The sequence below is a fragment of the Mytilus galloprovincialis genome, chromosome 9, assembly GCF_965363235.1.
Source record: "Mytilus galloprovincialis chromosome 9, xbMytGall1.hap1.1, whole genome shotgun sequence".
Classification (NCBI taxonomy): domain Eukaryota; kingdom Metazoa; phylum Mollusca; class Bivalvia; order Mytilida; family Mytilidae; genus Mytilus; species Mytilus galloprovincialis.
The window spans coordinates 25,384,033-25,402,003 of NC_134846.1; the positions used below are offsets into that span (position 1 = coordinate 25,384,033).

At 30.2% G+C, this 17,971-nt stretch overlaps 1 protein-coding gene across 4 annotated transcripts in view; it reads left to right on the forward strand.

The window, feature by feature from the left end:
* Positions 1 to 17,971, forward strand: part of LOC143044697 (intraflagellar transport protein 140 homolog) — a 49,081-nt gene that overhangs the window by 9,822 nt on the left and 21,288 nt on the right. For 2 of the 4 annotated variants that reach the window (XM_076216773.1, XM_076216774.1), the window contains exons 4-20: positions 381 to 511; positions 1,496 to 1,653; positions 2,919 to 3,094; positions 3,548 to 3,636; positions 4,736 to 4,842; positions 5,375 to 5,517; positions 5,969 to 6,061; positions 6,588 to 6,698; positions 7,653 to 7,731; positions 8,083 to 8,174; positions 9,171 to 9,298; positions 10,381 to 10,498; positions 10,953 to 11,104; positions 11,711 to 11,888; positions 12,497 to 12,628; positions 15,278 to 15,301; positions 17,349 to 17,560. In XM_076216773.1, the coding sequence (XP_076072888.1) occupies positions 381 to 511; positions 1,496 to 1,653; positions 2,919 to 3,094; positions 3,548 to 3,636; positions 4,736 to 4,842; positions 5,375 to 5,517; positions 5,969 to 6,061; positions 6,588 to 6,698; positions 7,653 to 7,731; positions 8,083 to 8,174; positions 9,171 to 9,298; positions 10,381 to 10,498; positions 10,953 to 11,104; positions 11,711 to 11,888; positions 12,497 to 12,628; positions 15,278 to 15,301; positions 17,349 to 17,560 (2,123 nt within the window). Of the gene's footprint in view, positions 1 to 380; positions 512 to 1,495; positions 1,654 to 2,918; positions 3,095 to 3,547; positions 3,637 to 4,735; positions 4,843 to 5,374; positions 5,518 to 5,968; positions 6,062 to 6,587; positions 6,699 to 7,652; positions 7,732 to 8,082; positions 8,175 to 9,170; positions 9,299 to 10,380; positions 10,499 to 10,952; positions 11,105 to 11,710; positions 11,889 to 12,496; positions 12,629 to 15,277; positions 15,302 to 16,061; positions 16,083 to 17,348; positions 17,561 to 17,971 lie in introns of all 4 variants that reach the window. The other 2 variants (XM_076216776.1, XM_076216777.1) reach the window with 2 other exon arrangements.

Here is a 17,971-nt window from a genome sequence, read left to right on the forward strand (position 1 = left end):
ATTTAGCATAACTAGCCATAAATCTAGGCTGTTAGTTTTAAATGTCAGTTCATTTCCTTGATGTCTGGAATGTGCATGAAAGCAAACTGATGGAATAATCTTTCTTTTCTATTTTAAAAAAAAAATTGATTGAAATATTATCCTTAAGAATCTAATTGTATTTAGATTCTTCGAAACTGGGAAACTAGTCTGGTTAATATGTATGTAGGTAAATAAGGCATGTTGGGGTTTTATTTTTTTCTGTATTTCATATTCATGAAGGAGACACTTTCAAATTTATCAGGACTTGTTAAAAATCATAGATTAGCTAATGGGGATAAATGTGGCTTTTACATTTATCATGTTTATGGGTAATGGGTAATTATATTATCTGTTTATAGTCCGGAGTAGTTATGGTATGGAAAGCTGATAGTAAAGGTAGATTACAACAGAATCCTCTCCACCAACATCATGTTCAGGAACCATTAAACAAGATCTTATGTAAACCAATACCACCACAAGATCCAGCCACGTAAGTAACCATTTAATCATATATTTGTCTCTTGTGTTGGTTTATACTTGACTTGGTTTGTGATTAGATTATTTCGTATTTAAAAGAAGTAATTGGTTCTTTTGTACATGGTCATGCTATACGTATATTCACAGTTGATTTGATTTTTGGTGTTTTAACACCACTTTTAAGAACCGCTTTTATGATATTTTGTGACGGCCAGTTTTTATTGGTGGAGGAAGCCAAAGAAAACCATTGACCTTCGATAGGAAAATTGACAATCATATTCAATTAAGATTAGAGATCAGTAACTACTTACTCATGTTACTCATAGTTAACAATACTGTCTAAACATATGGCATATCTACCGTTTAGGTGTTTTTATGCTTTAGCTTGTCAAGTGTAGGTATTTTGTTGTCATGGATAGTCATACTGTTTCACTGTTTCCCTGCCTGCTAACATTACCATAACTGCAATTCTTCATCAGGAATCACCAACCCTAAATATTTCTCATAACTTTAAATAAAAAAAAAAAAAAATAGAAAGTAAGGCTTGGAGAATTTACATTAGAAAGTATGAAAGAAATTTATCTGTAAGACTTTTCATAAAAATGAAAGAAATTTAATAGATATAGGAAGATGTGTTGTGAGTGCCAATGAGACAACTCTCCATCCAATTAACAATTTATAAAAGTAAATCATTATAGGTCAATGTACAGCCTTCAACATGGAGCCTTGGCTCACACTGAACAACAAGCTATAAAGGGCCCCAAAATTACTAGTGTAATACCATTCGAACGGAAAACCAACGGTCTAATCTATATAAAAAACCAAAAAAAAACGAGAAACGAGAAACATGTATAAACAAAATTAAACATGTTGAATAAAGGGAAGATACAAATGAAAATCATATATGTTATTTTAATGTTTGTTTTAATATTATTTGTTATAACCTAAAATGAGGAATCTATTCGAATGTTCCAAATGTATTTATTTCATTTTACAGAGATATAAGTCAGCTAGCAAAGGCTGCAGTCAGTGGTGATGAGAGTGCTTTAGATATGTTCAACTGGAAGAAGAGCGGGAAAAGTAATAGTATAAAAATGGGAGGCTCTCCCTTTGGCTCCTCAGAAAGTATGACATTCTACTTAGGTGGTGCTTCAGGTAAATTAACATCACTTGTAAATATTATAATTATCAGGATCATCAGGATTATCATGATTATAGTGAATCCCTTCCACCTTTTGGTAAAAAAAAATAGATAGAAATAAGATGTGGTACCCATTTAAATAGGTGATACTTTTTACTTAAAATGTACAGCTCTGTCTCACTGTTAGTCTGTTACAAAACTTTATTTGCACCAATAAGACAAATGCTGGAATATTCGTCTTCGCACTAGTAGTTAAAAAAAGATTTCTGTGCAGACTGACAGCTTATTTCTGCCAGTAGAAGAATTTCTTCATACCTTATGACACCAAACAAAGAGATCTGAATTTTTTTTATTAGCAGTTCAATGAATAATGTTATCATATACTTGTATTAAATATTACTGTATTCTCCGGAATAAAAAACGCACCCCTGAATAAGCTGCACGGCCGTTTTTTTGGGGGAGGAATGTTTTTTTCCTTACATAAAACGCACCTAAATTTTTACAGTTCAATAACATTTGAAAATATTAAAAAGCTATGGAAGGATTACTAGGTTTATTGACTAGATTCCTAAAAATTTCCTCGGTAGGCTGATAAAGGTACCTTTATTGACTGCTTCCGGAATATTATCACATGCCTTTCCGTCAATTTCCGTGACTTTTATCACATGCAACTTTGTGCATTTCCTGAAATTTGTTTGAAACGACAACACAACGCGGAAAACGACTAGTGGTAAGACTTTTCACAAAATATTTGAGGAGCAAAAATGAATAAAATAACATGTTTTGAAAGACATAAATGAGGCTGTAAATATTATCTAAAAGTGCAAAGAAAACCAAAATTAACTTTTGATAGTTCTCGTCTGTATTTCTTCTGCTGAAGTATATAATAAAAAGATAATTACATATCATTTTTCATATCAGACCCTTTATCGGCCCTCGTTCTTGATATTAGCCCTCGAGCCTGCGGCTCTTGGGCTGATATCATAACCTTGGGCCGATAAAGGGTCTGATATGAAAATGCCATGTAATAATCTATACATATCCTTATTGATTGATTAAAAATTGTAAATATAAAAGGTTGGTTGGGTTTCATGTTACACAGTCTTTAGTCTTGTCTTTGTAGTGTTATTTGGACTTCTATATCTCTTCATGGAACTTCTTTTAGCCAGAAGTTTTGAATGTCCCCTGGGTATCATCCACCTATTTTATAGTTGCAATATATGTAATATGTCTTGACAGAAATGAAGAAAGTGATATTTAAAAATTATGAATATTTTAGGTGGTGTTTATTTTGTTGGAGAATCTGGACAGTGTACACAGATATTCACAGCTGATGGGCCTATATTAAAACTTTTGTTTTATGAAGAGAAGAATGTCTTAATCACCGTTACAGAGAATCTAATTCTAACACAACATGCCATTCTACCAGAAGGGGATGCAAAAGAAATACTTAAAGTATGATGTAGCCGTTATAAAATGAAGAAATTATATTTGAATTAACTTTTGTATAGATATTCATGCTAATTTTCATATTTTACGTTATAGTACTCCCCAATTCAGGAGAAAAAGTTAAAAAAAAACCTTAAATTTTAGAGAATGTGCACACCCCCCCCCCCCCCCCCCCCTTTTTAAAAGAGAAACTTAAAATGAAGTAATTCCTATCTTTTATAATATGGAATTTATTTCCCATCACTCTTTATTATCATTAAATTTTGATAGCTATTATTACCATTTTTGTTTATTACAGACATCCACAACAATTATTAAATCACACTTAAGCTATTTAAATTAAGTTTTGCAATTAAGTTTCATTAATATGAACTCCCTAATGTTTCTTGTCTCTAAATTATGGATTTACTAGTATCTTGTAGCATTTGAGTGGATTAAATTAAACTATTTGTCTTTTAGGTGAAGATGTCTGGTAAGGGAGATAACCCAACAGTTATATGGGCTGGTAAAGGCATACTGGCAACAGCGACTGGTGAAGGAGCAGTCAGGTAGGCCTATTATAAAAACAGATATATGTCCTTAAAAAAAGGAATAGTATATCCTCTTTACAGTTATGATAAAATTTAGATTTCAAGATAATGTAAACTTATTCACTTTATACTGCCACTCTTACAACTACTCCTAATGAAATATTTTTGGTAAGAGAAAACATCTATTGTATTTGATTTGATTTTTAGTGTTTTAAGCACCACTTTTGGGCTATTTCATGGCGGCCATTTTTTATTGGTGGAAGAAGCAGGAGTGCCCAGAGAAAGTCGCAACCTTTGATAGGAAAACTGACCTAGTCAATTAAGATTGGAGTCAAGTGCATCTGCACGAGCAGGGTTCAAACTCACAACCTCAGTGTTGACTGGCTAGTTGTTACAGTAGTAACTACTTAGACCACTTGGCCACCATGGCCCCTATTTTGTATTTGAAGTGAAGAACATCAAAATTCAGCTAACCTGTATTCTTTAAAAACATCATAAAAAAAACTCATAAGAAAATGCTTTGCCAACGTCATATACAAGGCAATATATGGTCTGTGACTGTATATCACAAATGTATATATGGTCTGTGACTGTATATCACAAATGTATATATGGTCTGTGACTGTATATCACAAATGTATATATGGTCTGTGACTGTATATCACAAATGTATATATGGTCTGTGACTGTATATCACAAATGTATATATGGTCTGTGACTGTATATCACAAATGTATATATGGTCTGTGACTGTATATCACAAATGTATATATGGTCTGTGACTGTATATCACAAATGTATATATGGTCTGTGACTGTATCACAAATGTATATATGGTCTGTGACTGTATATCACAAATGTATATATGGTCAATGCAATTTGACACTAATAGCATCGTTGCTGTATAAATCATATCAAAGGACTTTCCCTTAAAAGGTTTATATATTGATATTTCCTGAAAGCTACTAATGCAACTAAGAATTACGTACCAAGATATAAGAGCTTGATACTTCATGATACATTCATATTGTTTTTATTAAAGTTTTTTAATAGTATTGAATAGGCAAATCATTTTAAAATTCCATTAGCTTAATGTGTATTACAATATTTGTTTCAGAATGTGGGATTTAGATAATGAAGATAATTACATCTTATCATTAGATGGACACAACAGCTATGATCCAAATGAAAATGTTATGTGCATTTCATATAGTCAGGAGAAAGGTTTGTTGTATATTTTATGTGTAAAAAACATTTTTGATTTTGCTGTAACTTAATATTATTAATCATTCCTGTTGTAAATACACTTTGTGTATTCAGAATTTAGAAGGCATAATAAGTGAAAAGATTTTTAATACAATAACAAATTTAGAATTAGTCAAGGCAAAAAAAATGATGAAGAAATTAACAGAACTAAAAATAAACAGTAAGTACTCAAAATAAGCTAGAATAATACAAGAATTTGCTATTTTACACAGAGAGGGAATCGTTAACCCAAGTTCCTGTGAAAATTTGTTGTAGAAACCACTGAACACAGAGCTATGAAATTTATATTTGAATTTCAAGGAACATCTGGATTATTTATGAAGAGAAAAGAATTGTAACTTATTTACAAGTAAGATTTACAAACTATCAAAGGCATTACTCACATGTGTACTTATACATGTATAATTTTAATTGTAATGTTTCTGTATTCATCTAGTTCTATAGTCAGAAAATAGTCTCATTTTGATCAGGAAAACATTTGTAATTATAGGAATGTTGGCTGGAGGTACTAATATGGGTGATATAGCCTTATGGAAATGGTCGCCACCCATTGGTGGAAAGAAAGTGGAGGGGGAACAAAAGTGGAAGTTACAGGCCCCAGCAACTGTGGAAGGTTCTATTAGACAAGTAGAGGTAAACAAAATCAAAGATTAAATATTTATTTTGTGACATAGTTGGAATCTAATTACATCTTATTAAAGTTTTCTAGATTTACAAAACTGTATTTAAAAAAAAAATATTTTACTAAGATATTAACAATTATAGAATATGTAAATATCTACAATGCTGGGCATCAATATAATGCAACCAGTCAGAGGCATTTTATACTAGTACCACAGTACTCTTATTCTTTGCTACATGCATATATAATTTCGCTGAAGAACTATGATGATTCAAGTCTCGGTAAAACAATTATATTTAATATCCTGTAATTTTTTGTGAACACTTAATTCATGATTGTATTAAAAGAGGTGTTTCTGTTATTAATCTTTTTGGGTAGGCTCAAATATTAAAGTTTTGAAATCCAAATAATGCACATGTGTATGGAATTGAACTGGTTGTTTTGATATCTATGATATTTCAGTGGGGATCCAGCAAGAACCTCCTAGCAGTGAACACAATAGCCAATGTATTTATGTTGAGTGAACATACCATGAGTTCTGGCTACAAAGATCAGGTAAGAGTTACCTTTCTTAATCAAAAATAGTAAATCTATGAAACTTTTGTTTTGATGAATTTCTTTTTTATGTTTTTGACAAAAAGAATTTGAAGAAAGATAGTTTTGTTGAAAAACATTAATATCAATTAAAATAATGTTCATAAAAAAACATGCATAGCTATAACTTTTGTTTCAATTTTATTTATATAGAAAGTCCAAAAATAATGAGGAGAGTAATACATATTTATTTGGGTATTTCATGTTATGTGCAAATTTTTTCTTATTCTTTCTTTTTAATGGTTTTAATGAATGGATCTTAATCACATCATATACTATATAACAGTTTGGAAAATTAATATCAATGGAAGTTGGATAAACTTGATAATAAAAGAAAATAAATTTCATTTTGATTCCTTAATTATATATATTTAGGATTTCACTAATAGATATATGATTTCACATCTTTGTTTACTTATATGGTATAAATCTTTTGAAAGGCTTGGTGCATAGACTGTTCTGTATTCTGTACTATCTTTTACTTCAGACTGCTGTTGTACAGTACGGTCCTAGTTCTCTGTCTGTAGAGATGTTTGCTACAGGACAGCACCATGATCTAAAAACAGAAATACAAGTCAAAGGCATCTACACAACAAAGGTAATAGAAATGTTATACCAACTGTAGAGATTTTAGTTTGTATGAAAGGTAGCAACTTTAAGCCAATTTAGAAGTTTCTACTTGCATTTATTATTGTAGTTATTTAAATATCTTTAAAAATGCAAGATAAATGTTTTCAAATGTAGGATGAAAGTCTTTTATATTTATAACTATTTATTATTATTGGCCCATTAGGCCATTCTGTTTAAAATCTGAAATAGGGTTAGCTTTTAACAATTTACTGTACTAGGGATTTGACATATGCGAGGAATAGTAATACAAGGTCTTACTAGATAAAGAAAAAAAGAGGAACAAACCTTGATGGAATGTGGCAGTTTTATGTCACTTCAACTAAATTATTTTCTTGTTGGAATCAAAATTATAAATCCTCATAGGAAACACTTTCCATTAATATGAGGCAGGCATAACCTGTGAATGGGGACGAAGTCTGTATGTATTATTTTTTTTAATTCAAACATGTTGATAAAAGAAATGGAAATACCGTAACAGTCCCGATTTTGGTTCTGTTGTTAGGGATTTAGCTGTGATGTTCTTTAAGTTATGACGTCATATTCAATGTAAACATTTGATACGCTTTCATCAGGTAACGTTTTTTTCATATCAAACAATTATTAAAAATGAATTTGTATTGAGTTCCAATCTTATATTTTACTAGACTTATAGATATATATTTTATTCAAAGTCTCATGCAAACAAGACCAGAAAAGGAAGTAGATTTCTGCGCGGATGTGGTGAAACCAGAACAGGAAGTAGATCTGAAAAAAAGTTAACGATTTTGAGTTCATTAGTAGAAAGAAAAATTCAGGAAATTTTCCCGATTTTTTTTTTCTTTTTTTTCTCTACCATAATTGGGGACTTCATACCCATATAACCCATCTGCATACACTTAACTGAACTGTATTACAAAATAAATATATATGGTTTACTCTTTAGGATGCCTTGGCTTTGTGGAATGGAAGAAGAGTCATTACATATGACTATGCTCAAGATAAAGCATCAATAAAGGCTGCAGGTATTCATTTTTTGCATGCATGATATATCAGTTGTGTTTTTATTAAATTCATTATGATGCTTAAAAATCTGTATATGAATTATCAATTGAAATCAATATGAAAAGATTTAATTTGCTCTCATCAAGTTAGTTCCTGCTTCATTTACTTTAATATATAAAGTTATTGAATTTTATAATTTGAACAAAGCTTTGATTAATTTCTACTTACAATAATTCTAAATATTCAAGCTGGTTAGATAAAGCTTTGATGTCTAAATATTCCTTATTCCATTCCAGTTACATGTTACATGTTTTTTTTTTAAAATTAAATGTAGACATGGTAGTTAATGTAACTCTTTATTTATCTTACAGGAACATTTACAACAGAAGCTATGGAGGTTTGCTTATATGAACAAAATGTGTACTGCATAGAACCAGGAAAAGTACAAGTTAGAACACATCAGGTAAAGTATAGACATCAAAAAATATCTTAAACCAATTTCCCTGTAAGAAAAAGGATCCTTTAATTTTGTTTAAAAATATTTCTAATAATTAAGTTATAATGATAAAAGCATGTGAAATGTCCTATATTTCAAACTTGATTGATTTCAAAGTTTTTAAAACTTCTTATCTCAGATTTTTATCAATTTGGGATCATCTGCACTTGCTTCTAAGGTCATTTATCATCAGCATCTCCCTTAAAGTACACACTGAGAGATCATGATGGCCATGTTTTTTTTTTTGTAATTGAGGGAGCACTTTTGCAGGTGAAAAGAGCACATAGTTGTTTATACTCAACTGACTTTGGTTCAAGCTTCCATCAGAGTAAATTTAAGATTTTAAAGGTGTGAACTAAAATTACCAGTAGTAGATAACCAGCCAATTTTTGGATCTATTAACAGAGTTAACGCTTAGACTCCAGATCAGGAAAAATATATGAATTGAGATTCAATAATTTGTCTCTAGATATAAGCCTTGAATGTCATATCATAATATTTATACTTTTAATGACATAATATGTTCTGCTTGATATCCATTACAATATAAAAAAGAAGATGTGGTATGATTGCCAATGAGACAACTATCCACAAAAGACCAAAATGACAAAGACATTAACAACTATAGGTCACTGTACAGCCTTCAACAATGAGCAAAGCCCATACCACATAGTGAGCTATATATCAAAAGTCTACATATTAATACTGTGGATTTATTATTATTTGTTGATACCAATTTTCATGGGTTTTGTTGGTACAGGTGAATCACAAATTCAAACATTCAACAAATAACATATTTTCAATAGGCTTTGTATACAGAGATCTGCAAAAACACGAAATCAAAAATCCACGAATATGCAAGTTTTCAGCAATCCATGAAAATTAATACCCACAAAAATAAATGAACTCACAGTATTAACAAATAAGTAGATGGTTTAATAAACACTAAATTTCATTTTGTAGGGAACAGTAAAACAAGTATTGAATTTTAATGAAGTAGAAGGACAGCCTGCCAGTATAGATGTATGTGCCAACTATCTGGTTATAGCTACAAGTAATGGAATTGTTAGAGTTTATGATCTCTCTAGAAGGTAAAGTTTATATTGATGTTATTACAAAATAATGGGAATATCACTTTTGAATACCATCTTTTATTTTATATGTATTCAAATTCCTATGGGTTTTCATTTAATTATTTGTTAACAAACATTTCATGCAATTTTTCAAAGTTTGATGTTAGGGCCGTTTCAGAAAATACTTTGTCCCCCTTCTCAGGGACGACACCAACCACATAGATGCCAACCATTACGATTTTTCCGTAGTTTTTCCGATTTTGCGATAAAAACTACGCTAATACGGTCAAAGTCGAATAGTTACGGATTCCCAATCATCGACGTTCAATTTTGTAAAACGCGGATTTTTATCATTACTTTTCCGTCCTGGTCCAGTTATACATGTTATAGGAGACGCAAATGTAATACTTCCGGTTTCTCGGGAGTTATCAACCTATAGTTGGGTAACTAACTGACTTCCGAAGAGGCAAACTTGCATTTTATTAAGTAGCTTTCCCCCTTTCTCTACTTCTCCTTGACAAAACAAAAATGTTTGAGTCGAGAACATCTGAACAATTAATGAATAGAATACATACTACAGACAACATGTTAAACGACAAATTTTAGTGCACATCACTTTGCAACCACTCGTCAGTAATTTTTATTGGTAAATGCACGTTTATGAATGATTACTGAAAACTTTTCAAAAATACGGAAAATTTGATAGTTTGTTACTGATTGTGTCAAAAGGGGGTTGGCATCTATGCAACCACCACCCACAGAAATAAAAATACCGGTAAATTAAAATAAACTCCCTTTGTATTTTGGTATTTCAAACACAACCACCTGCATAAAATGAAAATAAAAATGCCTTTCCTGGGGGGGGACAGAGTATTTTTTTGAACAGGCCTTAGATTAAAATAGGCTAAAATTAGAATTTATATTTATGAATTGAAAAGGTTTAGTTTATTTTAACCTATTATTTGAAATCTTTTTATGGTAACAGCACATTCAATAAATATACATTGATCACACTCCCAGTCAGAATGCTGTTAAGTTAAAGATATCTTGTAAATTTTCTGACACCATATTTGCAATTACATATATTTATCTGATTACAGAGAAGCAAAAGCCCACAGTCAGCCTAAGAACCTTAGTGAAGTGATACCAGGGTTTGGTGGTATTGTCTCATGTAAATGTAACTGTAATGGTACAAAAGTCAGTCTTATGGTCAGGATGGTAAGATTATTTTTATATATACAAAGCATTTAAGGTAAAGGAATGATGATAGTGCACTTGTTTGGCCCTTTGGATTTGAAAATTCAAAACAGATTCAAAATATATGAAATAACACCCTTTGGTTGTTTTCAAAACATTGGTCTGTCTCTATCAGTATTTATACATGTATTATTGAATTTGTCTTAACTATTGTGTTGGAGATGCAAACTTCTTGCATTTAAAAAAAAATGTGGCAAAATAGCCTCACTTTAAGATTATGCCAAGGCCTTACATACATGTATCAGAAGTGAATACATGTTATAATTTGATTTGTTTTTATTTTTTGAATTTTTATATATTTCCTTTGATTTCAAATACATTATGTATAAAAGTTAACTTGAAATGCATGTTATATGCAAATAATAAAATGTCTTTAACAATTAATTTATAATATTACTTAATTAATGTTTTTTAGCATGATGGTCACGTGGATCCTAAGTTATATTTCTGGGATGTAGAGACAGATACTGTGACTTTCTTTAACTTTGAGTCAGGTAGAGGGGAACAGGATGATTATCCACCGGAACAGATAGAGGGGTTAGAGGTCGATACTAATGATGCTGAAAGGTAAATTTAATCCACGATTGACTATAAAGTTTATATAAACCTACACAGATATTATTTATGCCTCTTACAAAGCCAGATATGAATTTTGCTTTTGTTTTGTTACTTTTGTTTACATTTGTGTCAATATCCTCTTTAAGATAATTGAAATCAATCCCTTGTTCAATATAAAAAAGGAGATGTGTATGATTGCAAATGAGACAAGAGACCATATGACACAGATATTAACAACTATAGGTCACTTAACAGCCTTCATCAATGAGCAAAGCCCATACTGCATAGCCAGCTATAAAAGGCCCTGAAATGACAAACGTAAAACAATTCAAACGAGAAAGCTAACAGCCTAATTTATGTACAAAAAATGAATGAAAAACAAATATGTAACACATCAACAAACAACAAGGACAGAAAGATACATACGGAATGTGGCAGGATTAAGCATGTTAGCAGGATCCCAACCCTCCCCTAATAAGCTATTAGTGACTAGTGAAAAAACAATCACCTTAATGATTAGATATAGTAAGAACAAATCTAAACAAAGCTGACCATATTTGGAACAATATAAAACACAACCAATTGTAACAATATATTTTATTTACTTCATTTCAGAGGGAAAACCCAAGCTGCTAAAGATATAGCGGGTAGAACCCCAACATCTCATCACTGGGATCATACAGAACCAAAGTTAATTATCTGTCAGGCTACAGTACTGGCTAGTGCTTTTGAAAAGAAGGAGAAAGAAGAGAAGAAGACTCACTCACTATCTAAATCAATGGATGAAGGACCTGTAAGTGATAATGTTGGTGTTGCATGATGGGAAAATAACCTGAATACCTGTCATTGTAAACAATGTAAAGGGAACCAGATCATTATGAGATTTTAGTAATCTCTGAAAGTTGTCCATGTATATTTAAAAATGTTAACCCTACAACAGAATAACAGAAGTTTATAATGTGAAATATGCAACTTTTTTATGCACGTTTGTTGCTGTTGGAATTCTAAATTAAGACAGTTATTCCTTCCAATTGATGTTGTAGATAATGAAAACTCTTCCAAAGTTACCCACACCCAACATACTTTCTTTGATTAATTTTGCATAAATCAAATATTGTGGATTCACTATTATTCGCTGGATACTAATAAAACGAAATACAAATTTTGCTGTATGAATGATGAATTTTGGAAAAAACACAAAATCAAATGTCCACCAATAAGCAAGTTTTCCTCAATCCAAGAAGATAAGTTACCACGAAAATAAAAAAAATGTACAGTACACATACAACTGTTAATGACTCATGACCCATGGGCAAAAATTAAAATTTCCATTCATGACCTGTTGCATTCATTTTGACCTAATACAGCTGATTACAGAGTTTGTTTTTTTTTCCATTTTAGGTAGAAGTTATGATTGTTTCCTTATTCTCTACCCCAGAGAATGGAACCTTGATACAGGATAGTTTCCCAATGCCAGAACAGTTCCAGGCATTACTTGGTGTAGAAGTGCCATATTACTACTTTGTTAAAAAGGTAAAGAACGTTATGAATGGGTTATATATGTTATATAATGAATGGGTTATATATGTTATATAATGAATGGGTTATATATGTTATATAATGAATGGGTTATATATGTTATATAATGAATGGGTTATATATGTTATATAATGAATGGGTTATATATGTTATATAATGTAAAGGGCATACTATCTGCATATGCATGAACTTATAAAAAATCAATGAAAAGTTGTAAATGGGAAAAAAATGACATTTGGAAATGGTTATCTTCCATAATGGATTTTACCCATGAATTTAAGTGGGCACCCATAAGTAATGATTAAAATAGATTTGGATCCTTTAATTTTCATAAAATTTTGACAAAATATTTACTTTGACCTGACTAAATTTGTTTAAGAAATTTGAACAGCACTATTTACAGAAATAATTACATTGGCTATAAAGTAGTTTGACAGACACTTAGTTTTGATCATTGTGCATCTTCATATCTCATTATTAGCAGAATGTGACTAAAACGTTCAGCTTAATTTTAAAGAGTTAACTCCCTTAGGTGTTCTGTACCCCCTTAATAATTCCTAAATTGTATCAGCTGTAACCATATAAGATAAAACATACACATTTATTTGAATTAGATAATGTATGTGATGTAATGTGTTTGCAATCTACATTATGTGTATGAACATACAAGGTCAATGATGTTATTTGAATTGCCTAAACAATAAATTTTCACATCTGTTCTAAAAATTATTAGAAATTGAGGTGTAAAATTAGCCATGACCTCTCAAAATTGTAAAAAAAATATCAAGAGTTTGAATTTGATTTTAATGCCCCACCTAGAGGCACTATGTTTTTCATTCTGTGTGTCGTCTGTAAGTTTGTTAGTCTGTTGGTCTGTTAGTCCCTCTGTCCCACTTCAGGGTAAAGTTTTTGGTCAAGGTAGTTTTTGTTGAAGTTGAAGTCTAATCTACTTGAAACTTCATACATATGTTTGCTATGATATGATCTTTCTTATTTTAATGCCAAATTAGAGTTTTTACCCCAGTATCACAGTCCTCTGAACATAGAAAATTATAGTGCCTGCTTCAACTTGAAGTTTTTGGTCAAGGTAGTTTTTGATGAAATTGAAGTCCAATCAACTTGAAACTTAGTACACATGTTCCTTATGATATGATCTTTCTAATTTTATTGCCAAATTAAAGTTTTAACTCTTTTAAAATTCATGTTCATGGTCCACTGACAGTCAGGAGTACTACTTGTACAAGTGTATTTTATTCACTTGAAGAAGAAAAAAAAAAATTTACACATATAAGTAAATAAATAATGTTTCAATAATCTCCCCTTAATTTTCTAAAAAAATTACTTGTATAAGTAAATTTTTCTTACAATCCCACAAAAATCCTCAAGTTTTGAGATGAAAAATCATGCCTTTAATGATTTATCCCAGGTTTGCTCAATTTTTTTCATTAAAATTCAATGTTTCATCTCTTTTATTCATCAAAGAAACTGATTGAGCAAAGATCTTGTATATTTGCTCAAGGCAATCAAAAATTGCTCCTTTGGGGCTTGTAAATGAGCAGTGTTATGAAGATAACAGACAAATGGGATTTTCATTGTCCATGAAATTACACTTAAATGATTAGTAAAGACATCTGTAAAGGGTACACAATTTAAAATTCTATTAGAGCAAAGAAATCTTAAGAATTCAAGAAAAGAAGAAAGGATGATTTTTTTACTTATACAAGTAAAAAATTCTGAATGCCTAAGGGACATAACTAAGCCCATTGTTTTTTACCTCAAAAATTCACTAGTATAAGTATCCTACAAATTTACTTATATGCATATATTTTTTTTTTACTTCTTCAAGTAAATGAAATACACTTGTACAAATAGTACCCCTGACTGACTGATAGTGTGAGTGGATCTGTGTACTACAGACACATTCTTGTTTTTCTATATGTACATAATATTTCTATATATTGCTATTATTTTGTCATGATATATATCAGTCATACAAAGTAACAGTAAGTATGTTATTTCTCTAAATGTAAACTTTTGTCATCATTTATTAAAGTTAGAATAATGGTTTAAAATATTATTATTTTCATTATTGCAGTATTGTTGTATTGAAAGTGTAAACTGCTTTCATTGTTGTATATGCTTTTTAGATTAGAAGTTTATGGTATGAGAACAAAAACTCATCTTAAAACTAAAAAAATCCAAAATATTTATAAATGCAATTTGAAATTATTTATCAGCTGATTCCGCAGGTTCATAATTGTATTTTATAATTAGATGTTTTCAAAATTACTATCTAAAAATTGTGTTCAGAAGTTTTTTATACTGTTCAAAGCCAACTAGTATATTTTGATTTATACTTAATTAAAAAGGTTTCTTTAAACCAGACACTATTTATATGAGTGAGATGATTCATGATAAACTTGACAGTTAAAAGAAATTTATTTTATTACACAAGGAAATGAATCATACATTGATATTATATTATATATATATAACAATTTGGATGGAGGGTTGTCTTATTGGCACTCATACCAAATCTTCTTATATTATTTGCTAATTTGATTTCAGTTGTGAAGACATTGAATACTTTGTGTGACTTATGTCATTCCCTTGTTATGATTAAGGCTGTTATTTTAATTTTAGGAATCATCTTTCTCAAAAATCGATGTATGTAAAAGTTTGTTGATATATCTGTGTACATTTAAATACCTGTTTGTTTATGTACAGAAAATTTAACTGTCAAAATGTTTATGTACAGAAACTTAAACTGTCAACATAATTTATAAAAATACCCCATGTTGTTTTGCCCCAAACAATTATTATGTGTATCTGTTCTGTATGTCCTATGTAATATTCAGTCTACAAACAAACTTAATCTCACAATTCCTATAATATTATGATGAAATATACATGTACGTGTGAATTAACATTTTATTTTGATAAAATTGATAAAAAAATATTTAAGACTAACTTAGATTATTGAGAATATGGTATGAATATGTGAGATATGTCTATGTGGTAAAAATTGCCAATGGCACAGCTATTCACCAAAGACCAAATAAGGAAGTACAAAGATGTAAAGGTCACTGCTAGCCTCCAACAATGAGCAAAACTTATTCCTTTAATTAAGCTATAAAAGTTCATGTTTAGCTGGTACACACTTGTAAATGTTTAGCGATAAGTGAATGAATTTGTTGAAAAAAAAGAACTTCAAATTGATGATGTACAAAAATGTACTTAAATTTGAGATTTCACATTTCTGGCTTTGTTCCAAGTTTGTACATAGTGTTATATCAACTTCCAGCATTGGAATATTTAATTTGGAAGTGTAATTGCATTAATTGAAGTTATTTTCCATATCATAACTTAGTTGTTATAATGCAGTATTCTATACACATATCTAGTAAAGCGTCACATATTTTAACAGAGTGCCAATGATGCAGAAGGAGTAAGCATTTATCATGATGTAGTAGTTTATTGAGTTTTGTCACCATTGTTCATACACATGGTTACCACGGTTACAACCATTTATGTTTTGTAAACAAACAATACTCCAAGTCCCATGTCACTCAACGTTTAAACAGTTGAACAGATAGTGTTAGAAATATTCAGCATGTCAAGACATGACCAATATGAGATTTGATATTTCACTTTTGTAAACATTTCATTGAATATAATATACATTTCTAGAAAGTGTTATTTATGTGTAAAAAGGGCAAAATTTAGCAATCCGTTTATTATGAAATAAAGAGCTACAGGATATAAATTTAAGCTGTCTGTTCAATTATGAAAACGTAAAGTTACCTTGAAATGTAGTCACATGGTAAAAACTTGAACTGTTGGAATAAGGTGACCAATTTAGCACTGGTTTTGATATTTTGTTTTAAAAAAGGTCAAGAATGATTTTTACATGTTTACAAGAATGAACATATGGTGCACGAAGGGTTGTGTGATTGATAGAACTGCTATGAATTTTATTTACATGCATAGCTAGGGAAGAATTTAAAAAAAAAAAACATTCTGCTATCCTAAATGTTTAATTGCAATTTCATATATAAAAATAATATTTATGTGTGTTTGTGTGATTCTGACATAGATTATATAAGCTAAAGAGTTATTTGATTTATGTGCAGGAGCCAATAATGAAGCATTTAAGGTGGTACCTAACACTACAGGGAGATAACTCTGTAAAGTCAGCTAAAGGTTTTACGTTGTGTTGTAAAAGGATTATTAAGCTTCTCAATGATCAAAATTGGTGTTTGTCAAATTGCTATATAACCAGTGTAATTTTTCTGACAAAACGGTTGGTTCAAAATTTTTTATATTTTAATATTTTTGTTAAAGGGTCAAAGTAAATACTTTGGCAACATTTTATGAAAATTAAACGAGCCAAATTAATTTTAGTGAAAGTGTTGGGTACCACCTTAAAATTTTAAAATTGATATCCATATAGACTAATCATTCTTTAAGTGAAATGATTTTTAAAGTAAATAATTTGTGTTAAAGATCCTCTGATAATATTTCATAGATTTTCAGGATGTACCTGAGGTAAAAATTATTTAATTTATTCAATCAGTTTTAAAATGATTTACACATCATTACAAAGCTTTTAATGTGATAGCATTAATGAGATGAAGTTGTGATAGAAATAACATTGTTAAAAAAAGATACTGGAATTCAAATTATGTAAAATTGTTATTTGCATATTTTCCAGTCTGAAACTCTAAAGAAGGATGAGGAACTCCCAGAGAATGTTGTCAAGGCTGAGGGAGCTTCTCCAAGATTAGTAGCTAGAAAAACCATGAGAGATTTTGTTGGCTTAGAAAAGAGTGATAAGAATACAAAAGATGCCATGTTAAACTTCAGTTTCTATTTAACAATAGGAAATATGGATGAGGCATTTAAAGCAATTAAATTAATAAAAAGGTAGGCATATTAACATGATTAAATTGTAGACAATTTGAAGGTTCACATGTCATGCATGTAATGGTATTGGGCAAAATTTTGTATCTGCCAAAATCCTGACCTATAAAAATACTTTGTATACCATATTCAATGACATATTCAATGAAAATCACAAAATTTTACACCTGCAAAAAAACTCACTATACAGTGTTTTATACATCTTTTTTTTTTTACAGTGATCAATCTTTCATTTTCAGCTTTAGTTCAGAAGTTCATGTCTATTTCTGTTACAAAGCTCTAGTCTTAGTTATTTTATTCTTACAGAGTTCTTTCAGTCATTTTATTATGCTCCTGCTGTAGCGGACGGGTCATTAAGTGTTACCCATGTCTATCTCATCTGTTTGTACTGAACGTCCCCAAAATTGGTTTTCC